This window comes from Meleagris gallopavo, chromosome Z, assembly GCF_905368555.1.
Source record: "Meleagris gallopavo chromosome Z, MGAL_WU_HG_1.1, whole genome shotgun sequence".
In the NCBI taxonomy this organism is placed as follows: domain Eukaryota; kingdom Metazoa; phylum Chordata; class Aves; order Galliformes; family Phasianidae; genus Meleagris; species Meleagris gallopavo.
The window spans coordinates 58,730,174-58,749,520 of record NC_139435.1 but is presented as its reverse complement, the minus strand read 5'-3'; the positions used below and the strand labels follow the sequence as shown (position 1 = coordinate 58,749,520).

Genomic DNA, 19,347 nt, shown 5'->3' with positions numbered 1-19,347 from the left:
GTGTATTTTCTGTTTGCAGCTTAGAGGTCTGACACACTCATTTAACAAAGAGCAAGAGTACTTTTTTCTCCCAAATTGTGGTCAGTAGAGTGGAACATGTGACGGCTTCTCTGCATCTTAAGTACTAAGTTCAGCCACATAACTTGAACTTCAGATGAAAGCAGATTTTATCTGTGCTGTTTGTCTTTGCCTTAAGTTATATTGTATTCTATTTGTCATGGTGTGAGGATGTACATACTGGCAGAGAAGCAGTACCAAACAGCTACGAGTGATGCCAGGACATCCGAGTCATCTGCAGAATCGGTAACTTTTAGTGCTCATGATTACAAGATTTAAAAATAGACTGCTGGTATTTAAATTGAACTTGATTTGCAGAGAAAAAGGGATCTCTTTTTCAAATTTCTGCAGTTCGTGAAAGAACAGTGAAGATTGCTAAAGGAACTGGAAACTACCCATGGGGATTCCGGATCCAGTTCTCAAAGCCTATTCTTGTGACTGAAGTTGACACAAGTAAGTTGTCCTTATACCAGTTAAATTCTGCTACAAAAATACATTTATGATATTTAAGGATATAATATTCATAGTATTACAGTATACATAAATGAAAGCATTTGTTGTATAATAGTGCATTGTATATATGTATGTAAATCATTTCCATAATTGGTGGATGTAAGGTGTTTAATGCAACATACTTGAACACTTGAAGACATGACATGCTATCTTAGAGACCCAGTTTGTCTACAGACAAATAGGACTATGTTGTTTGTTGACATTCAGTGCCAGTTTATACCTCATACAAGTGTCTGCACCTAACCTCTCTCAAGACCCGATCTACAGCATTTTGGGACAGACATCTTTTAATGACAACTAACCCTTTAGAATGAAATACAGAATACAGTAACCCTCCTAACACTTTCAAAAGTGTCATTAGCTGGGGACAGTTATGCTTGGATGGGTTTCTAATAAGCCATCTACAAACCTTGACAAGGTGGCATGTAAAGCTCTGTACTGTTGTCAGGTCATGGTGAGGAACTCTAGAAAGAGCTCAGAAAACTGTGTGAATGAACACAAAAAAGTGGCAAATGAGTTTTAACGAAGATAAATATCCCTAGATAGGAATGATGCAGAACATAACATTGGCAGTTACACTCAAAATTGAGGTCATGGAACTCACCACTGCAAGATCTCTGAAATCTTCAGCTCCGTATGTAATGGCAGTTTAGAAAGAAAACTGAATGTTGCTCCCATCTGTAACAGCAATGAGAATAAAAGACGAGGCCTCGTATTGCTGCTATACCCTTGATTCACTCTGGAGTACTGTTTGCTCTGCTGCTCTCTGCACATCAGGATGGATAAAGTAGAATTGAAGAAGAATCAGAAAGCATAGGAGATTCTGAAAATTTCTACAACCAAAAATGCCCTCTAGCAAGTCAGATACCTACTAACAGCTCTGCTACTTCACATGCTGTCCAGCTTCCTGGCCATGATGGTAATAAATGAGGTAGTAATAAATGATGGTAGAACATCAGAGGCCTATGAACACATTAGCTTAACATGCAAAAACTTAATCCTGAACTATTAAATTTCAGTAGAGAAAATCAGAGAAGTCAAAAGTCTAAACAAGGGAACTACATGTAGAGAGAAAAAAAAGACATCTGAAAAGGTCAGTAGGTTACTAACACTTAATAATTTTTAAGATATGTATTAGAAACCTATGCACTCCCTTAAGATCTGAACATTTTTATATTTATACCTTAACCATATATTCTGCAAGACGTTCCTGCTCAGTTCTAAAAGTCATTCCAATTTTTTGCACTGTTCTGCTTATTAAATACTAAAAATTCAGTCTTCAGTCCAGAAGAGAACTCATGAAGGAGAAATCAATTAAATTAAAAAAAAATAAAAAATAAAAATAAAAAAAGGGAAAAGGAAATTTAGGAAGTGGTTCTCTTACTTTCTTTATGGTTGTGTCTATTTTTTGTATAGGAATCTCTTAATCTTTTACTGCAACCTACATGAAAATAAACAGGATTTTGCCAACGTATCTTAGAGACCATTCTGTTTTTATCTGTATGAATGCAATTATTAGTTTCCATTATCAGTTGAAGTCTTGCAAAAAACGTAAAAAAAAAATCTTTGCCTACAGAATACTATGCAAAAGACAAATTGAGATTAAATAGTGACTGTTTCATCCTGAAACAAGTAGATAATTTTACTCCAGTACAATTTTTTGAATTATTTTTTCCTCTAAAAGCATCTGTGTCCTAATGGAACTTTTAAAGGACATCTCTCCTCTGTTAGTCATTTTTTAGTTCTGAATCCATACCTAAATCCTGAGATTTCATTTACAGACCACTAGCATGTTACTCAGGAAAACTTACTTCCAAATTAAGTCATGAAGGCCACTAGGCATAATTCTTGACTGATCTCACAGATACTGTTTTGCTATAAAAGACTGATTGCTTGCTTCATATATTAAGTCTAAATAAAATACTTCTTTTGACTCCAGACAGTGCAGCTGAAGAAGCAGGGCTCCAGGTTGGGGATATTCTGATAGCAGTCAACGGAACCGATGTCACTAGCATGCCACATTCAGAAGCTGCCAATCTGGCAAGGAAAGGTAAGTTTGAGATCATTGTAAATAACATTATCTAAGACTCCTCTTTATCTAGACCTTGCTAGAAATACAACAGAAAATGGGCATACTGACAAAATATTCCCCAGAGTGCATTTGGCAGTAATGTTTTTAATTCTCCTGCCTTAGAGAAGGTGACTGAGAAAGTCATGAAAGTGACTGCAGAGATACCGATACTCTATTTATGCCTTATGCCTCCTCAGGGAGAGAACTCACAGCTTGGTTCAATGGTATTTCAGTGTAACTTACACCTATAGACAGTCAGGAGTTATTTCATTGAGGCATTTTTTTTGTTTTGGAACATCAAAGAAACAAAGTTTCAGTGATATTGAACTTGCATATTCTTCTTCAAGCCGAGTTGACAAAGCCCAGAGATACTCATGTTTTAATGCTGAAAGTAAGTACACTGTACTTCTTTTATTTATCCCAGATACGGTGTTGACAAAGGCTCTTGGGAAATTCAATACGTTAAAATGCTTTTACAAGACAGGGACAAATTTATCTTGACACATACCAAGTTCTTTAATTCTAGAAGTGCCATTCACGCTGTTACATTTAAGAAGAACCTGTCAAGTCTTTCTGTAGATAAATCTCTAATTACATGGTATTTTTAACTCGTTCAAGATAAAGCTCCTGGCCTGAATCTTGGCACACATGCAGCATTTCCTAAGTCAAATGTCCCCAAAATATAAGTCCAGCAAATATTTGGCAAATGAAAATATGTCATAGTCACAGTTCTCAAACCTTTTTAATGCATTGCAGCATGCTGTGAAGTAGTATCTGATACAGTCAGAATTTCGTTCTCTAGGGTAAAAGCCATAGCTGTGTTGATAATATCAGCTAATATGATAAAATGGTACCTCACTGCTGATAACAGTACCACATTTTCAGACAACTTGGTGACCTATCATCTCTCTTGAGCATTTACCTTCTCCAGCTGATAAGTGGACAGATTAGCACAAGTTAATCTCCAAGAGCTAGCCTCCTTACAGCAGCGCACAGATAGCAGAAATGGAATCTAGGACATTACAGAGTAAGAATATTCAAGAATTCTCAGATTATCATTAATTTTTTAATAAACTTCAAATTATGCCCCACATTTGGGTAATGAAATCCAGCCACTCCTCTGAACTAATAAAATAAGCAAGTGCCTAAGCTGTGACTTGTAAAGGTATAGCACAAAAACCATTTCTGGAAGTGTCTTTGAATAGCTGGTTCTGTTACTAGTTCCTCTAGACAAAATGAGTTAAATTCCTGGATTTCTACAAAAGGAAAATGAAATTTTGGAATGATTTAGTTTCCTTCATAGGTTGCTTTGCTCTTTGCTGCTTCTAAAAGCTACACCAGGAGAAGAAAGGCAAGAGGTAGAATACTTCTTTCTGCTCTGTATCCTACAGGGGAATTCAAACAGACTGTTACCTGTGTTTTCACATTTTTCTTGTAATATTTTAGGCCCTGATATCCTAACTATGGTGGTGGGATCAGATATCAGCCGTTACCCTAACACTCCCAGGCCTACCTGCCGAGGATATTTGCACAAACGAACACAGTCAGCAATATTGAAGGGATGGAGGAAGAGGTGGTTTGTGCTGAAGCATAATGGCTATCTCCACTATTACAAACACAAGAAGGTAAGGAGATGGGCTGGTGACAGAGGAACCTGTGTTCTGAACTATAAAGCACATCAGCATTGTACTCAGATTTACAGCTGGTTATCTTGACTTGTCATATTTACCAAGTATCATCAGCACTAGTGATGTTTTTGTATATGGCTTATAGAGCAGGTTGTTTGACCAGTTCTGTCTTCTTTCACCCTAGTTAGAGACATACATACAAACTCTTAGGATTTTGTAGATTCATATTTAGTCTCATGGCTGTGATTCTCAAAATCTACGATTGAGCTGTGGCATAATTTGCTATCTTCCAGAGGTACAGTGAGTCTTAATGCCTTAAATCACTTTCTCCTGTTCTGTTATCTACAAACACTTCAACATTCTACATAGTTTTTCATCAGTGATGGAAGAAGGGGAGGGGAGGGGAGGGGAGGGGAGGGGAGGGGAGGGGAGGGGAGGGGAGGGGAGGGGAGGGGAGGGGAGGGGAGGGGAGGGGAGGGGAGGGGAGGGGAGGGGAGGGGAGGGGAGGGAGGGAGGGGAGGGGAGGGGAGCAAAACGAAATAATCAAAAGAACACAGAACAAAACAAAACAACAGAAAAAGAAGCTGTTTCCCTTAGGAGTATTTACCGCTAGGGGCTTCACCAGGTTTTCAAGCAGCGGCTGGACAGCTCCAGGGCTGCAGCCATCGCTTGCAGCCGGCGTCCAGCAGGTGGGGGGCTCGGATCGCACACAGGTGCTGCTCGGCACTGCGTACTGCCGTTCTTGAGGGGCTAAGCAGGCCCACGTGTAGGTACAGTTCCAGTTGCTAATCCGTTCCCTTGTGCTGCTTTGTGGTGAAGTTACTCATCGAGAAAGTTACATCGATACAACTAAATAAATTGGTTTCAAAGCCGGTGTTCTATTTAGGACTTTATGTGTTAAGGCCCTTTAGAGCTTGCAAAAATGATTCAAGATTATTATATTATAGGGAATTAATTCTTAATTAGTTTTGAGAAAATTTGGTGAAGCTGAGAAAATCTGCTCTAGTAAGGAATTTATTACTAGATGAAGCCCAAGTAACATCCAGAAAATCTACTAGTGAAATGTAAGGACATCTCCTGATTAGAAACAGGTAGAAACACAATTGTCTCCAACGATTTGAAAAGATCTGTAAAACACACTGATAGAATCACAGAATCAGAGAATTGTAGGGGTTGGAAGGGACCTCCAGAGATCATTGAGTCCAACCCCCCTGCCAAAGCACCAGGTCACACAAGTAGGCATCCAGGCCGGTCTTCAATATCTCCCCACAGCCTCCCTGGGCAGCCAGTTCCAGTGCTCCGTCACCCTCACCGTAAAGAAGTTCTTGCGCACATTTGTGCAGAACTTCCTATGCTCCAGTTTCTGGCCATTTCCCCTCGTCCTGTCTCCACACACTGCTGAAAAGAGTCTGGCCTCGCCACTCTGTCCCCCACACCTTAGATATTTATAGATGTGGATCAGGTCCCCTCTCAGTCTTCTTTTCTCAAGGCTAAACAGACCCAGTTCACTTAGCCTTTCTTCATAGGGGAGATGCTCCAGGCCCTTCACCATCTTTGTGGCCCTCCGCTGGCCTCTTTCCAAGAGATCCCTGTCTTTTTTGTACTGGGGAGCCCAGAACTGGACACAGTACTCCAGATGAGGCCTTACCAGGGCAGAGTAGAGGGAGAGGATCACCTCCCTCGACATGCTGGACACGCTCTTCTTAATGCACCCCAGAATGCCATTGGCCTTTTTGGCCACGAGGGCACACTGCTGGCTCATGGCCAACCTGTCGTCCACCAGGACGCCCAGGTCCCTCTCTGCAGAGCTCCTCTCCAGCAGCTCATCCCCCAACCTGTACTGGTGCATGCAATTATTCCTCCCTAGATGCAAGACTTTACACTTGCTTTTGTTGAACCTCATCCGGTTTCTTACTGCCCAGCTCTCCAGCCCGTCCAGGTCTCGCTGAATGGCAGCACAGCCTTCAGGCGTGTCAGCCAATCCTCCCAACTTCGTATCATCAGCAAACTTGCTGAGGGTGGCCACTATCCCCTCATCAAGGTCATTGATGAAGATGTTGAACAAGACCGGACCCAGCACAGACCCCTGGGGGACACCACTGGTTACAGGTCTCCAGCCAGACTCTGCACCACCAACGACGACCCTCTGCGCTCTGCCAGTCATCCAGTTCTCAACCCACCTCACTGTCCACTCGTCTATCCCACACTTCCTCAGCTTTGTTATAAGGATGTCGTGGGAGACAGTATCAAATGCCTTGCTGACATCTGCACTGTGCTGAAATGTCCACTCTTAATCAAAAGCCATATGAGAACCTTAGAAGGGCACAAAGTTCTTGCCCTGAAAATAGCTTGGAGCTCTTCATGTGACCACAGAACCTCTTGGCCAATTCACTGTATGAAGGACTTACACATACAGATATACATGTGTAGAAATACCAATGCGAATTTACAATAAACATGAATATATTCTAGAAGTAAGACTGTTTTAGGGTACTTCACCGAGTAGATAATAAAGGGGAAGATAATACAACATTCTTCACTCCTGATCATAAATCTACCGTTACATTACATTTTTTCTCCTACATCATCCTTCTCTAAGCCACCTGTGTATTTCATTTTGCTGCTTATATATCTGTGTATATATGAGTCTTTTTAGTCCCTTTTACATGCTTACTAGAGCCATCCTATAAAATTCTAACTGGAAATATTTTCCCTCTTAGTAAAAACCTAGGCACAAAATTTTTTTTTACCTGAAAGATGCTGATGCAATGCTTCCCAAAGCCTGTGCTTTGAAGACTTAATGAGAAAAATCCTTCTCTTATTCAGGATCTCTGCTCACCTCCTTCTTTCCCCCAATGAATTCTGGTCTCTTAGTGATTCTAAGCATAGATTTTCATGGGCAGTACCACTAAGATGAAGACAAGGATTCACACGATCCTGTGCAGCTTCATAACCAAACTGAAATTATACAGGCTTTCAGACGTTTAAGCTTCTTGATCAAAATCAGTCGCTTCTGTGGCTAAAAGTCATTTTGGGAAAAGTAATTAAAAATTACAGAAAGAGATTTTTCTTCTGCAGTTCTTTATCCACTTGACATTTTCAGCACAGAGTCTGGTAGGGTTTTTTTTTTTCTGCAAATGCCATAATATGAGTAGTAGCTATCTAACCCAGGTTATGCAGCAGAACTCCTCTATATTACAACATAGTCTGGCTTTCAGTCATTGTTATTTCAATATTAACTATTCTGGTATCAAACAAACAAACAAACAAACAAAATTATACACTGAAAAGGATACAAACATTTAGGAACACTTGTTTGAGGGAATTCCTGAGATGTAAAAAAAATCTAGTTATGCCTTTTAAATACTCTCCATTCTCAATCAATTAATTACTTCTGAAGACAGTGAACATAATATAAATTGGATTAAGAATTATAAGGTACCTCATAATCTTATACTCATTTGTATTTAATTACATTGTCAGTTTATGTCTTTCAACTAACACATTTCTTTCTAAGCCTACTTTTCTTTCTTCTTTTTTTTTTTTCTAACCCAGCAATCCTTGTCTTGAACTTTGAAAAAATAACATTGAAAAAATAGATAGATAATCACAATGTCATGTTTTGATAGTGGGCTTTTTAACACTGAAAGCACACTAAAAAGCTTTTTGCTTAAAAAGAACAAATAAATTTAAAGCACCACATAATATATTTAATCATAATTACCACGTATTTTCTTGCATTACGAAAGACTATTGCTATTCAAAGACCTTTTGAATTCTTTCATGCTATTGTTTTAGCCAGCTGCTCTTCCTCTCTCTCCAGATGCCACAGAATACACTGAAATAAGCTCCTGAAAGCATGAGGACTTTCTTTCCTCACAAAGGACTCCAAAAATGCCTTTAGTAAAAGAGAAAGAAAGGTGCTTATGTATAAATTCATTTCTTCGCTACTGAGAGATTCAATGTTCGAATGAGTTAAGGCAGCTCAAATGGATTCTTTAGCATTTTTCCTTTCTTTTGGTGTGATTTCTGTCTGGACATAAGAAGAGCAACATGTGCAGATGCTGCTCATTCCATGGCTTTTCTAAGAAAATTACAAATAATGTTCTTAGTGTAACACATTTATGTAACGTCAGCTATGCAATTATATTAGAAACAATATGTTCTAGGCCTTACCTCACTTAGAAGATCAAATGTTTCCACTTAGTGGATATACGATGTTCTTTAAAATAGTGCATTGAGGGCAAGAATAACTCAGAGTGCAATAGTAGTTCAGTATAACCTGTAGATCAGTATCAAGCAAGCTAACCAGTTTCCTCTGTTTTGAGGTATAACTAGGGCTTCATGCTAATGACAAGAATAGCTTACACTGGTGTAATTTCAGGGATTCCAAGAAGATCATGCCTGATTCACATCTATGTAAGACCACAACCAGTCTTTTTATTTATGCCTGAACTAAGTATTTGTATATACTTCTATATTATTGAGAAGGGACAGGATGTTCCATCTTCTGTTTTATTTCATACCAACAAACACAAAGAGCTATATTTCCTCATCATTGCTATTTACAGGTAGAAATTATCCAGCCTGAACTTTTCTTTTCCCACATACATTAAAAAAAGTGATTGATGTTTCTGGAACACTTTACATATTGATTCACCTATGTAATTTCTGCTATTTCAGCTTCATCTCTATTCAATCACACACTGGTGAAGTGATAGCTATTGCATTAGATTCAGTCACTTTTCCTACAAGGTCATTTTGTTTTCCCTCAAGTAGATGCTGTCACTGGCCTTGATTCTTGAAGTACTTATTTAAACAAGTAAAACATAGCTATGTCACCACACTAGATGCAGCTCTGTTTACCACCCTAAAGCAGGAACGTGATCACATTAGGATTAGACACTTATTTTTGTAAATTACTGTGATCAGTGAAGCTGTGACAATTTATAGCAGTTTTGCCTACACTGAGCAGCAGTGGAGGTCCACTATACATTTCATAGTGTATTTCTTCTCAAGCATGAAATTTCTCTCTTTGTGCCAAAGTTTTCACCTAAAGGAAAGATATCTGAACACGGTGAGAAGAGAGAAAATAAGGTATACTCTGGTCCTACTCTGAGGCTAAGATAAGCCATTATCTTCAGTTTAAGCTTATGCATTTCTTCAAGGACAGGAATCACACCAGTACAGCCACGTTAATGCTTTCTTTAAAGATAGCGATGTCTCCTGCTCTAACCCTAGCATTTCATGCACAGTACAATAAAGTAACTGCAAAGTCACCAGAAAATGTCTGTGCTGAATACTATTGGGCACCAGTACAGCTTGCCCAGAAATTTTGCAGAGTTTCCTTTCCAGAAGATACTCAGAAGCCATTTGGACATAATCGTGAAAAACATGCTTGAGTAGAAAAGTTGGACTAGCTGATCTCCAAAAGTTCCCTTCCAAACTGAACCATTACTTGATTCTGTGATTCTGTACTGTGATTTAGTGAATATTGCTGTATAGGATGAAGAAACATTAATCAACTTTACATTAGACCAGAAAGATATCAAACGCAATCTAGCCACAGCAGCATAGCATCAGCTCAACAAGTTAAATAGGTTTCACACAGAGCTCTGAGCTGCCTCATCAAGAATCTTTTAGAACCTGACAGATAACTTGAAAAATTAGCAACATGCTACAGACTTCAGGATAAAAAGTTTCAGACATCAAACTTGTTAAAAATAAAGAAGAGAATTCTTGGGACCTAGGAGCAAATGGGTCAATAAGGGATTTGAAAGTTATGGAACACACATTTCTCTATCATGAAGATGCTCCTGCAGATAACAGAGATAACAGTGTTTTACCTTTAATAGGGAAGCACAAGGACAAAGAAAGCATCATAGCCAATAACATATTTCCCAAATTTTTCAATGTAAATGTCAATCATGGAAGAAGTTAATTATGTACTGGGATTTACAAAACCACTAAAACTATCATCCAAAGACAGAATTTCCTAGTTTCAATACTTCTTGTATTAAATTTGATTAACAGTCTGATTAAAAAATAAATCATTAAGTGGCACTGTGGATTTAAAAAAAAAAAAAAGAGTTGACAAAATTAGAAGAATCACCAAAAGGTCGTGTCTGCAACAATGTCCCAACTCCTCTCTGTTTTATGACTTAGTATGTTCCTAGGAAATATTTCCTCTCCCTATGCTATAAATAAACTCTGGGAAACAGGAGAGTAAGATTGAGGACCAATCTAGTACCTGAAAAGGAAAATATGAGTTAAATATTACTGATGTTATGGTCTAAGAAAAGCTATAAAGATGACTGGTTCCAAACAGGAGAGTATGGTTTTAAAGTATCTCCCTTGTAGATATGATATTTTCCAGAAATCCTGCACTAATGTATTCTAGTCATACCAGTTGTCTATTGGGTGCTTATGTTACATTTGTCAGCTATCCCATTTCACTCTTTGATTTCCTCAGCTAAGAATAATATAGAACAAAAGTAATTAAAAACAAATATATAGAGACTATAGTTTTGCTGCCAGCATTTTGAACAAACTAAAAGTAGGGAAGTAAAAAGAAGAAATATCATAAGGACAAGTAGGAGCAGTTAAGTTGAAAGTAGTTAAGGTGAAAATTGCTGTCCTGTCAGTAAGAAAGTGCTTGTTTTAGAGCTTCAGATGTAGCAACAAACTGAACTGTGAGAGAAAAAAAAAGAAGCAAATTCATCCTTAAGTTAGTTTAACCCCCAGATAAATGGCCTTCATTACAGTTCATCATGGTTTTTCTTTCTGCAAGAAAAATGCAATATATACTCTTGTGAGAACACATAATCAGTGAGAAGCAGTCTCCTTGATCACAGTGGAAGCAGTGAAGTGGAAGGATGTGCTATCTGTTGGACTTTGTGGTGATAATATCTAATAATGTCTGTCAGTTTAAAAACGAACTTTAATTTGCATTTCTTAGTCTTTAAAATTTAATGCTTCTAGGAAGCCCTCAGTCATACTGTGAGTAACAAGGCAAAAGCTGAAGAAAGAATGGAAAGAATGAAAATTTTATAACATTTCTTAAAATGTCTTCACAAAAAAAAAAAAAAAAAGAAAGAAAAAGAAAGATCCCAGCCTAATAAGCAACTAAATATCATCTAGATGTTCAGCTAGAAAGTTGCAATCCTAGTTCCATTAATATCTCAGCAGAACTTAGCCTCTTCTGTTTATCACAATTTAACGACAGCACAGTGGCAATTAAATATTTCTCAGATAATTATACAGTGCTGTTCTCACTCAAAGGAGTGCAAACTTTTTTCACTGGAAAAATGCTTTTCTCATTGAGTAGTCTTTAACTAGTAGAGATGCTATAAAAGAAATTGTGCTCCTTAGTTGTCTCAAGAAGGTTATGTTTGTGCTGTAAATTGTTCCCTTCTCACCCTCTTTCTCATTCAGAACACCTGGAAGGTGTATTACAGTTTGCTAGTCTGTTTTATTCTAAGTAATATTCAACTTATACACAATATGTTTAATCAACTGGATGCCATTCCTCTGTTTTGCCTTAATTTACATAAAAACACATCACTTTAGACCTGCCTTACAGAACAAGTGAAAGCCCTCCCTAGATACAGAGACAAAATTTAAACACAGACTTAAATGTTCCCTTTTCTTTCCACAGTTGTTTTTCTATATCTCAGACTGGGGTCACTTTAAAGAAAATGTACTTACAAAAAAAAAAAAACGAAACACAGAATCTACAGTACATGCTGCTGGTTTCTTGTAGGTGCTCTATTCTACTTTCCCCAGCAGAATAGAATAGAAAGAAGAAAAGATGCTTTTAAATTGTCTTTTTTTCTGTGAGAGATACAGGGTCTGATTATTATAACAAGAAAGAAATCCATGCCTGCCACGTGTGGACCCTTCACGGTTTCAATCTTAGATAAACATTCAGACCTTAGTTCTGCTGTACAGGCTCATCGCTAAGCCTAATCACTTTATATAAAAGGCTTAGCTATAAATAGATTTAGGCCTGAGCCATTGCTCGTAAAGATACCACTTCTGTTTGTTCTTTGGTCTTGCTTGGAGCTTTATCATCACAGTCTGGGAGCTGCCACGTTATTTAGAGCTGGTATGCAAACTGATTTCTTCTCTACAATTTCCATGACTCCAGGATATATTTTTCAATTTAGATGCTGACTCCAATGTTTCCACTACTTCTGCAGTATTCTTTCTATTGATAAATTTTAAATACTTCTGGCTGATATGATGATATAAGTTAATTTTGGACTACCAGCAGATTGCATACTGTACCCCAGACAAAGAGTCATAATCAGATGTATTATTTGACTTGATTCAAATTATTCAAAACTATAACCCAGTCTTCCTATGTTCTTCCTATTACTTGGTCCTGAAAACTCTTAATTACCTATTGTGCAATGAATTGCAGTAAATGACTAGAACTCAGCAAAAGAGATTTGAAGATTAATCACATAACAAGCCCACCACATTGACCGCCATCTGACAGTGTAGTTAGGTGTACAATAATTAAGTCCTTCAAATCAGAGGAACATTTGCATATTTTTTCCTCTATTGTCTTGCTTCTCAGTATGCTGCTATTCTCTCTAATGTGGATATGAAAGGCTTAAAGCAAAACAAAATTAAAAACATGATATAGCTCTATTTAACAAAAAAAAAAAAAAGCCATACATGCAGATCTGTAGTCCAGAGATCTCTGTTCCCTGATGTGTGCTGGCCTACTCCTCTACTTTAGTTTATCCCATGTGCTCAGCTCAAAGAAGAAATGCAGACAGACTCTAGCAGTAATTTAACCAATATCTGGAAAAATAAGCCTATCTTAAAGAATACTGATTAGAAAAAAGAGATAGGGAGGGCAAGATTTTAGAGAAACTACTGAGAAAGTAACACTGTGAGTAAAGAAGAGGTTGGGCAGAGAAAAACAGAGAGTAATAGATAGTCACCTCAGACTGTAAGCCTGAGTGCCAGGGAGAGTTTTAACCATGTCAGCTTTCATGAAGAAAGTTGGGCAAATGGGAAATAAGCGAAAGAAGAATAGGTCATTTTCCCATCTCATTGCAGATATGTCATCTTTAAGAAAAGTAGGGTGCATCCAAAAAACATTTTACAAGTCAGAAAAGGATTTCCAGACATTAAAACAATTCTCAAATAATTACCGACCAGTTTGAGCCAGTTTGCTGAGAGTGACTGCCTTGCATATTCCACTGACAATCTCTTGGGCTAGCCAATCTTCCATTTCTGCTTTCTGACAGCGTTCACTTTAAGTTTATATTTTACATTTTTTATATTATTTTTTTAGGATTGTTTTCTGTACAATTATTTCTATTCCATTTTACTAGTACTTGCAGTACCGTTAAGCTTAATTTTAATCTTTTTTCTGAGTTATTCCTGTTGATTTTTATTTATTTCACTGCAAATAGCAGGAAATCTTCATATATCTTTTCAGTTTTCCCTTTCTATTGGACAAAGCAGCTTAACTAGAATAGTAAATACGACACTGCTCAAACAAAATCCTTCGATTGCAGTGAATTATCTGGCAAATGCTATGAATGTCATTTATTTTCTGGAAATATTTAACTAAATCTGTGACCACACTCCCACACACCTCACTCTACATACTCTACCTTTATGAGCTTTTCATACATTAAAGTAAGGAGATGTCTATTTCCATATTATGTCTCCTTTAGTTCAGCCTCATGTATATTAATCTTTTTTTTTTTTTCAGGAAAGATATCCCCTAAAACTCAGACCACCTGAAGAAATACTAGCTGCAAGGGAAGAGTTACTTCAGGTGTTTCTATTATTCTTAGAATAGCATTTATCAACATAGCATTTGCTTTCTGCCCTCTACCCAAAGGACTCCATCCATGTTAGATCTTTTGAATTGCCAAGTATCTATGAAATAGCTCATACCAACCTTGAGAGAACAAAAAATCTGTTTTCTTAAGTCAGAACAGTGTTGTAGTAGCTACAATTTGAGCTAGTTCATTTCAAATCTTCACAGCACATACCATCAATTCTGAAATCTTGTACTTATATTAAGTTCCCAAGAGGTAGTATCATCAGTGGGTTACACTACAGTCACAGTAATACTAAATAACTTTTATGATGTTTTTTCAGCTGTATAGCTTTGGCACTTTTTGTAAGAACGGGAGTGTTGACATAGGAATGCTCACAAGATATAGTTCTTGAAAGACACATTAGTAAAAAGAAATGCCCTTTACCTCTGGCATTTCAGAATTAGAGGTGAGAGTTTGCTTTTCAGTCAATGAAGAACATTTTGTCCTCTTTGCAATGAATGCTTCAGATCCTTCTTATTTTTTTCCCTGATATGTTAATTGGGAAAATAGTGGGCATTAATCATTCTTGATATGACAGAACTCTAGTTGTATTAATTCTAGACAGCATAGAAAGTATTTAGAAAAGTAGTTTATGGGGATATGTAATTACAGCAGTCACACAGTCTTTTTAGCATCTACAATACCTTTGCCTTCTGGCCACAAGCTAGGACAGTCAGCAGAAAAGAGAAGATGGAAAGGATCCTGATGGGTAATGCTTCATTGTCCTAGCATGTATTATTCCCTGCACTATAAGTGAGATTTGGAGTCTAAATATGTTTTTTGCTTATGCTATATTTGCAATGTGATTTTGTGTCTGAAGATATTGTAAGTAAAGTAGGTCACATAGCACAGATGACTTTCTGGATTGTCTTCATCTATTGTATTGACTTTAGCTTTTCATTTTAAAAATGAAAAAAAGGAAGAAAGCAGAAGAATCTAAGAAATATGTTCATGAAAGTTTATTTGCACTGTTTTTCAGTACTAGGGGTTATTTTGTTCCTACAGAATATTTTAAGAACAAAGGAATAATTACATTTACCAATGAAAATACAAATAAGCATGTGAAAATGTAATAGGTGGGTGGCTTGTGTGTTTTTTGTGGAAATATATGTATGCTTATTTTGAAGCTAATAAAAAAGATTACATGGGGCATTAGTTATTCATCTCCTATGGACAGCATTAAATTTATTCCAAATAATCAATTGATTTGTATAGGTCTAGAATCCATCTGCATATTCGGGATAAAGCTCTACTAGTCTTCGTATGCTCTAACACTAGTAACTAAATGTGACTGTAAGAGCAGTAGTCATAGCTGTGGAAATCAAGCAGGCTAAGAACACTCTTTAAAACACAGCCAGAATTCATTGTCCAAATATATGCAACTCTGCCTTTAGTTATGATGTACTTGATGAGAGTTGTGGTGGGAGACTGGGAGAACAAACTGTTTCACCTACCCACTTACATTAAGGAGCTAAAGGGCTAAGTTCCAAGCTAAAGCGCTTGGAACTAACCATGGAAGGACTAGCAATAGTCGTCAGTCTCTAAGAGCTCCAAATCAATCCACAACGATACTGTACAAAATATTTTGAAAAATTTTCTAATGAAAGCTGTCTGAAATGGTTATGAATGGTTACGAATATACTGATATAAACTTTCTTTGGTGCCAGGTAAGGTTATGGAGCAGATCATCTTGAGGCAGATCACATGGCATGGGCAGGACAACCAGGGGAGCAGGCCCAGCTAGTATGTATTCATGAAAGGCAGGTAGTGCTTGACCAACCTGATCTCCTTCTATGATCAAGTGACCACTTGGTGGATGAGGGAAAAGCTGTTGATATAGTCTGCCTAGACTTCAGCAAAGCTTTCAACACTGTTTCCAGCAGTTTCCTGGACAAGGTGGCAGCTCGTGTCTTGGACAAATTTACTCTTCGGTGAATAAAGAACTGGCTGTATGGCCAGGCCATCAGAGAGTGGTGGTGAGTGGAGTAAAATCCAGCTGCTGATTGGTCATGAGTGGTGTTCCCCAAGGTATGGTATTGAAGGCTGTCCTGTTCAATACCTTTATTGATCACCTGGATTAGGGCATTGAGTGCACCCTCTGTGAGTTTGTAGACAGCAAGATGGGAGAAAGTGTGGATCTGACTGCGGTAGGAAGGCCCTTCAGAGCAATCTGGACAGGTTGGATTAATAGGCTGAGGCCAGTGGGATGAAGTTCAGCAAGACCAAGTACTTGGTCCTGCACCTTGTCCATGGCAACCCCAGGCAACACTGCAGACTTGGGGTAGAGTGGCTGGAAGACTGTAAAGAGGAAACAGACAAACAGAGGGGATGTTGGTCGACGTTCGGCTGAACATGAACCAGCACTGTTGGCCACCACAGCCCAGGTGGCCAAGAAGGCCAATGGCATTGTGGATTGTATCAGAAATAGTGTTGCCACCAGGAGCAGGGAAGTGGCCATTCCTATGCAGTCAGCACAGTTGAGGCCTCGTCTCAAGTACTGTGCTCAGTTTTGGGTCCTTCACTACAAGAAAGACATTGAGGCCTTGGAGCATGTCCAGAGAAGGGCAGTGAAGCTGGTGAGGGCTCTGAAGCACAAGTCTTGTGAGGAGAGGCTGGGATTGTTCAGTCTGGAGAAGAGGAGGCTCAAGGGAGATCTTATAGCTCTCTACAACTATCTAAGTGAAGTTTTGTTGATATGAGGTTCACCCTCTTTCCCATGTAGTTGTCAATAGGACTAGAAGGAATGGCCTCAAATTGTGCCAGGTGAAATTCAGATTGGACATTAGGAAATACTTCTTCTCCAAGAGAGAGTTCAAATGCTGGAACTGGCTGCCTGGGGAGGTGGTGGAGTCACTGTCCCTGAGGGTGTTCAAGAAACTTTAGATGTTGTACTGAGGGACATGGTTTAGTGGGAAATAATGGTCATAGGTGGACAACTGGACTGGATGATCTTGGAGGTCTTTTCCAACCTTGGTGATTCTATGATTCTATAGTTCTATATTTAGGCCAAATTTACAAAGGAACTGAAATCCAGACTTTTAAAATACAGACATCATTTTCTGAATATAAGCCTTTGTTCTCCTTGGCTGTATATATAAGCAAGGTTTTCAGTATAAACCCAAACTGCAAGTAGCACTTTTTTGTGAATAGCCTCATGTTTTCCAGGTTTTCCAATAGTCCAGGCCAGTGGCATCCTGGTAGCCATGGCATCATGGTAGCCAAGAGGGTGAGAGGAGTGATTGATTGTCCCCCTCTATTCTGCCTTCACAAGGCCCTCTCTGAAGTACTGCATCCATGTCTGGGGCCCCCAGCACAGGAAAGAGGTGGAGCTTTTGGAGAGGGTCTGGAGGAGAGCCATGAAGATGATCTAACGGCTGGAATACCTCTCCTGTGAAGGAGGCTGAAGGAACTGGGCTTGGTCCACCAGAAGAAGAGAAGGCTGTGGGGAGACATCATTGTGTCTTCCAATTTTTAAAGGGAGTATATGAACATGAGGGAAATCAACTTTTTACACAAGTAGGTAGTGGTAGTACAAGGAGGAATGTCCTAAACTAAAGGACAGGAGATTTAGATTGGATGTTGGGGAAAGTTTTTTACTGAGAGAGTGATGTGCTGAAACAGGTTGCCTAGAGAGGTCATGGTTCCCTGTCTTTCGAGGTGTTTAAGGCCAGCTTGGATCAATGTGATCTAATACTTGATGTAGAGGCTGTCAATCCTGCCTGTGGAGGGTGACTGGAAACTGATGATCTGTGAGGTCACTTCTAATCCAAGGCATTCTAGGATTCTATAATGACTCGACGATGTTCCTAAGAGGCTCAGAATATTTGAAAAATCCATGCTCAAAAGTTGGAATATTTACAGCTAATGAGGATTCTGCACACAGATATGACAACTGATAAAGCATAAATAAATAAATAAACAAACAGAGGCTACTGGTCATTAAAGCAAATGATTATTAGGATAGTTTGTAAGGCAAAAAAGCCTGTCACAAACTTCTACACCTTTGAATGTTCCCTGAGTTGATTCCATCTCTGCTTTGAACTTTGGCACAGTATTTTCTTCTCTTTGATTACAGGATGAAGGGAAGTGCAGACCCTTGGAAGTAACAAAGTTGGAAGGAGCGGAAATTGGTGTTGACACGAGTCTGGGTAAACCCTTTGTTTTTAAATGCATACCTCAAAGTGGAAACAGGATTTTCTACTTCTGTGCAACTTCTAACCAAGAAATGAAGAGGTAAGTGATCTTTCATTTTACAGAGTCAGTTTTGTTATTCTGATTTGGAGAGAGGACAACTGGATTTTTGGAGAATGTTTACAAGACTTTTCTTAATCAATAGGAAAAAGAAAAGAAAGATATTTATAGGAAGATTGGTGTTTCTGTTTTTCTGGTTTTCATCTGCAGAATTTTCAAGAATATTTTTCATTTTCAGAATTTACCTTTTTGTTAGTCTGAGAAAGTAGTTTTTTCTACAAGTTTTTAACATTCATGCTCTCCTCAAGATCTTCCTGAATTCCCATGATTGAGTTATCTCCAGGAAAAAAAAGTTACACATATTCTCATACATTCTCCACCATTACAAATGGAAACTTAAATCTTCTTGTGGATGTAAACTTTCTTATTGTTCATTTCTCACCACTCATCTCTCCTCTGCCCAATAAGGACAGTGCAAGTCACAAACACAATCCCCTCTTCCATTTTCCTTTCTGTCATTCTGTCACATCATTATGTTTTCATTTTAAATTCTAAATATGCCATGAAAACATGTTGGATGAGACAAGAGATAATGAGTTTGGGCTTTTTTCAGACTCCAAAAAATGTTATTTCTTCATTTCCCAAATACTATAGGAGACAAACTGACTAAAATCATTCAAAAGTCTAAACAGTCTACTTTGAGGCCTTAGTTTGAAAATGTAGTGAAACCTAATCTTTTTTCCTTTTTTGTTTTAGTGTGCATTATTTGAAACCTAAAGCTATGAAGTAGGATGGCATTTTGTAAGGTTGACTTCTCTACCCATGTTTTTATAGTATCTTAGTATTTTAGATATCCACTGCTATCATATTGTATTTTTCACTTTCTACTTTATACCATTCATGGCACAAAAAGAATAACATTGCCAACAAACTTCATGCTTTATTTGGTAAATCTCCAGTTTCAGGATGCTTTACATTTTCTGCAAGTTCATTATCTACATTATAAAACGACAGAAGAACGATCATTTAGATT

At 38.1% G+C, this 19,347-nt stretch overlaps 1 protein-coding gene across 1 annotated transcript in view; it reads left to right on the top strand.

Moving 5' to 3' along the window:
- The window catches only part of LOC146542323 (uncharacterized), a 37,876-nt gene that overhangs the window by 11,728 nt on the left and 6,801 nt on the right, over window positions 1-19,347 (top strand). The window contains exons 5-8 of the mRNA XM_085213855.1: window positions 409-510; window positions 2,510-2,620; window positions 4,088-4,266; window positions 18,199-18,356. Of these exons, the coding sequence (XP_085069981.1) occupies window positions 409-510; window positions 2,510-2,620; window positions 4,088-4,266; window positions 18,199-18,356 (550 nt within the window). The remainder of the gene's footprint in view (window positions 1-408; window positions 511-2,509; window positions 2,621-4,087; window positions 4,267-18,198; window positions 18,357-19,347) is intronic.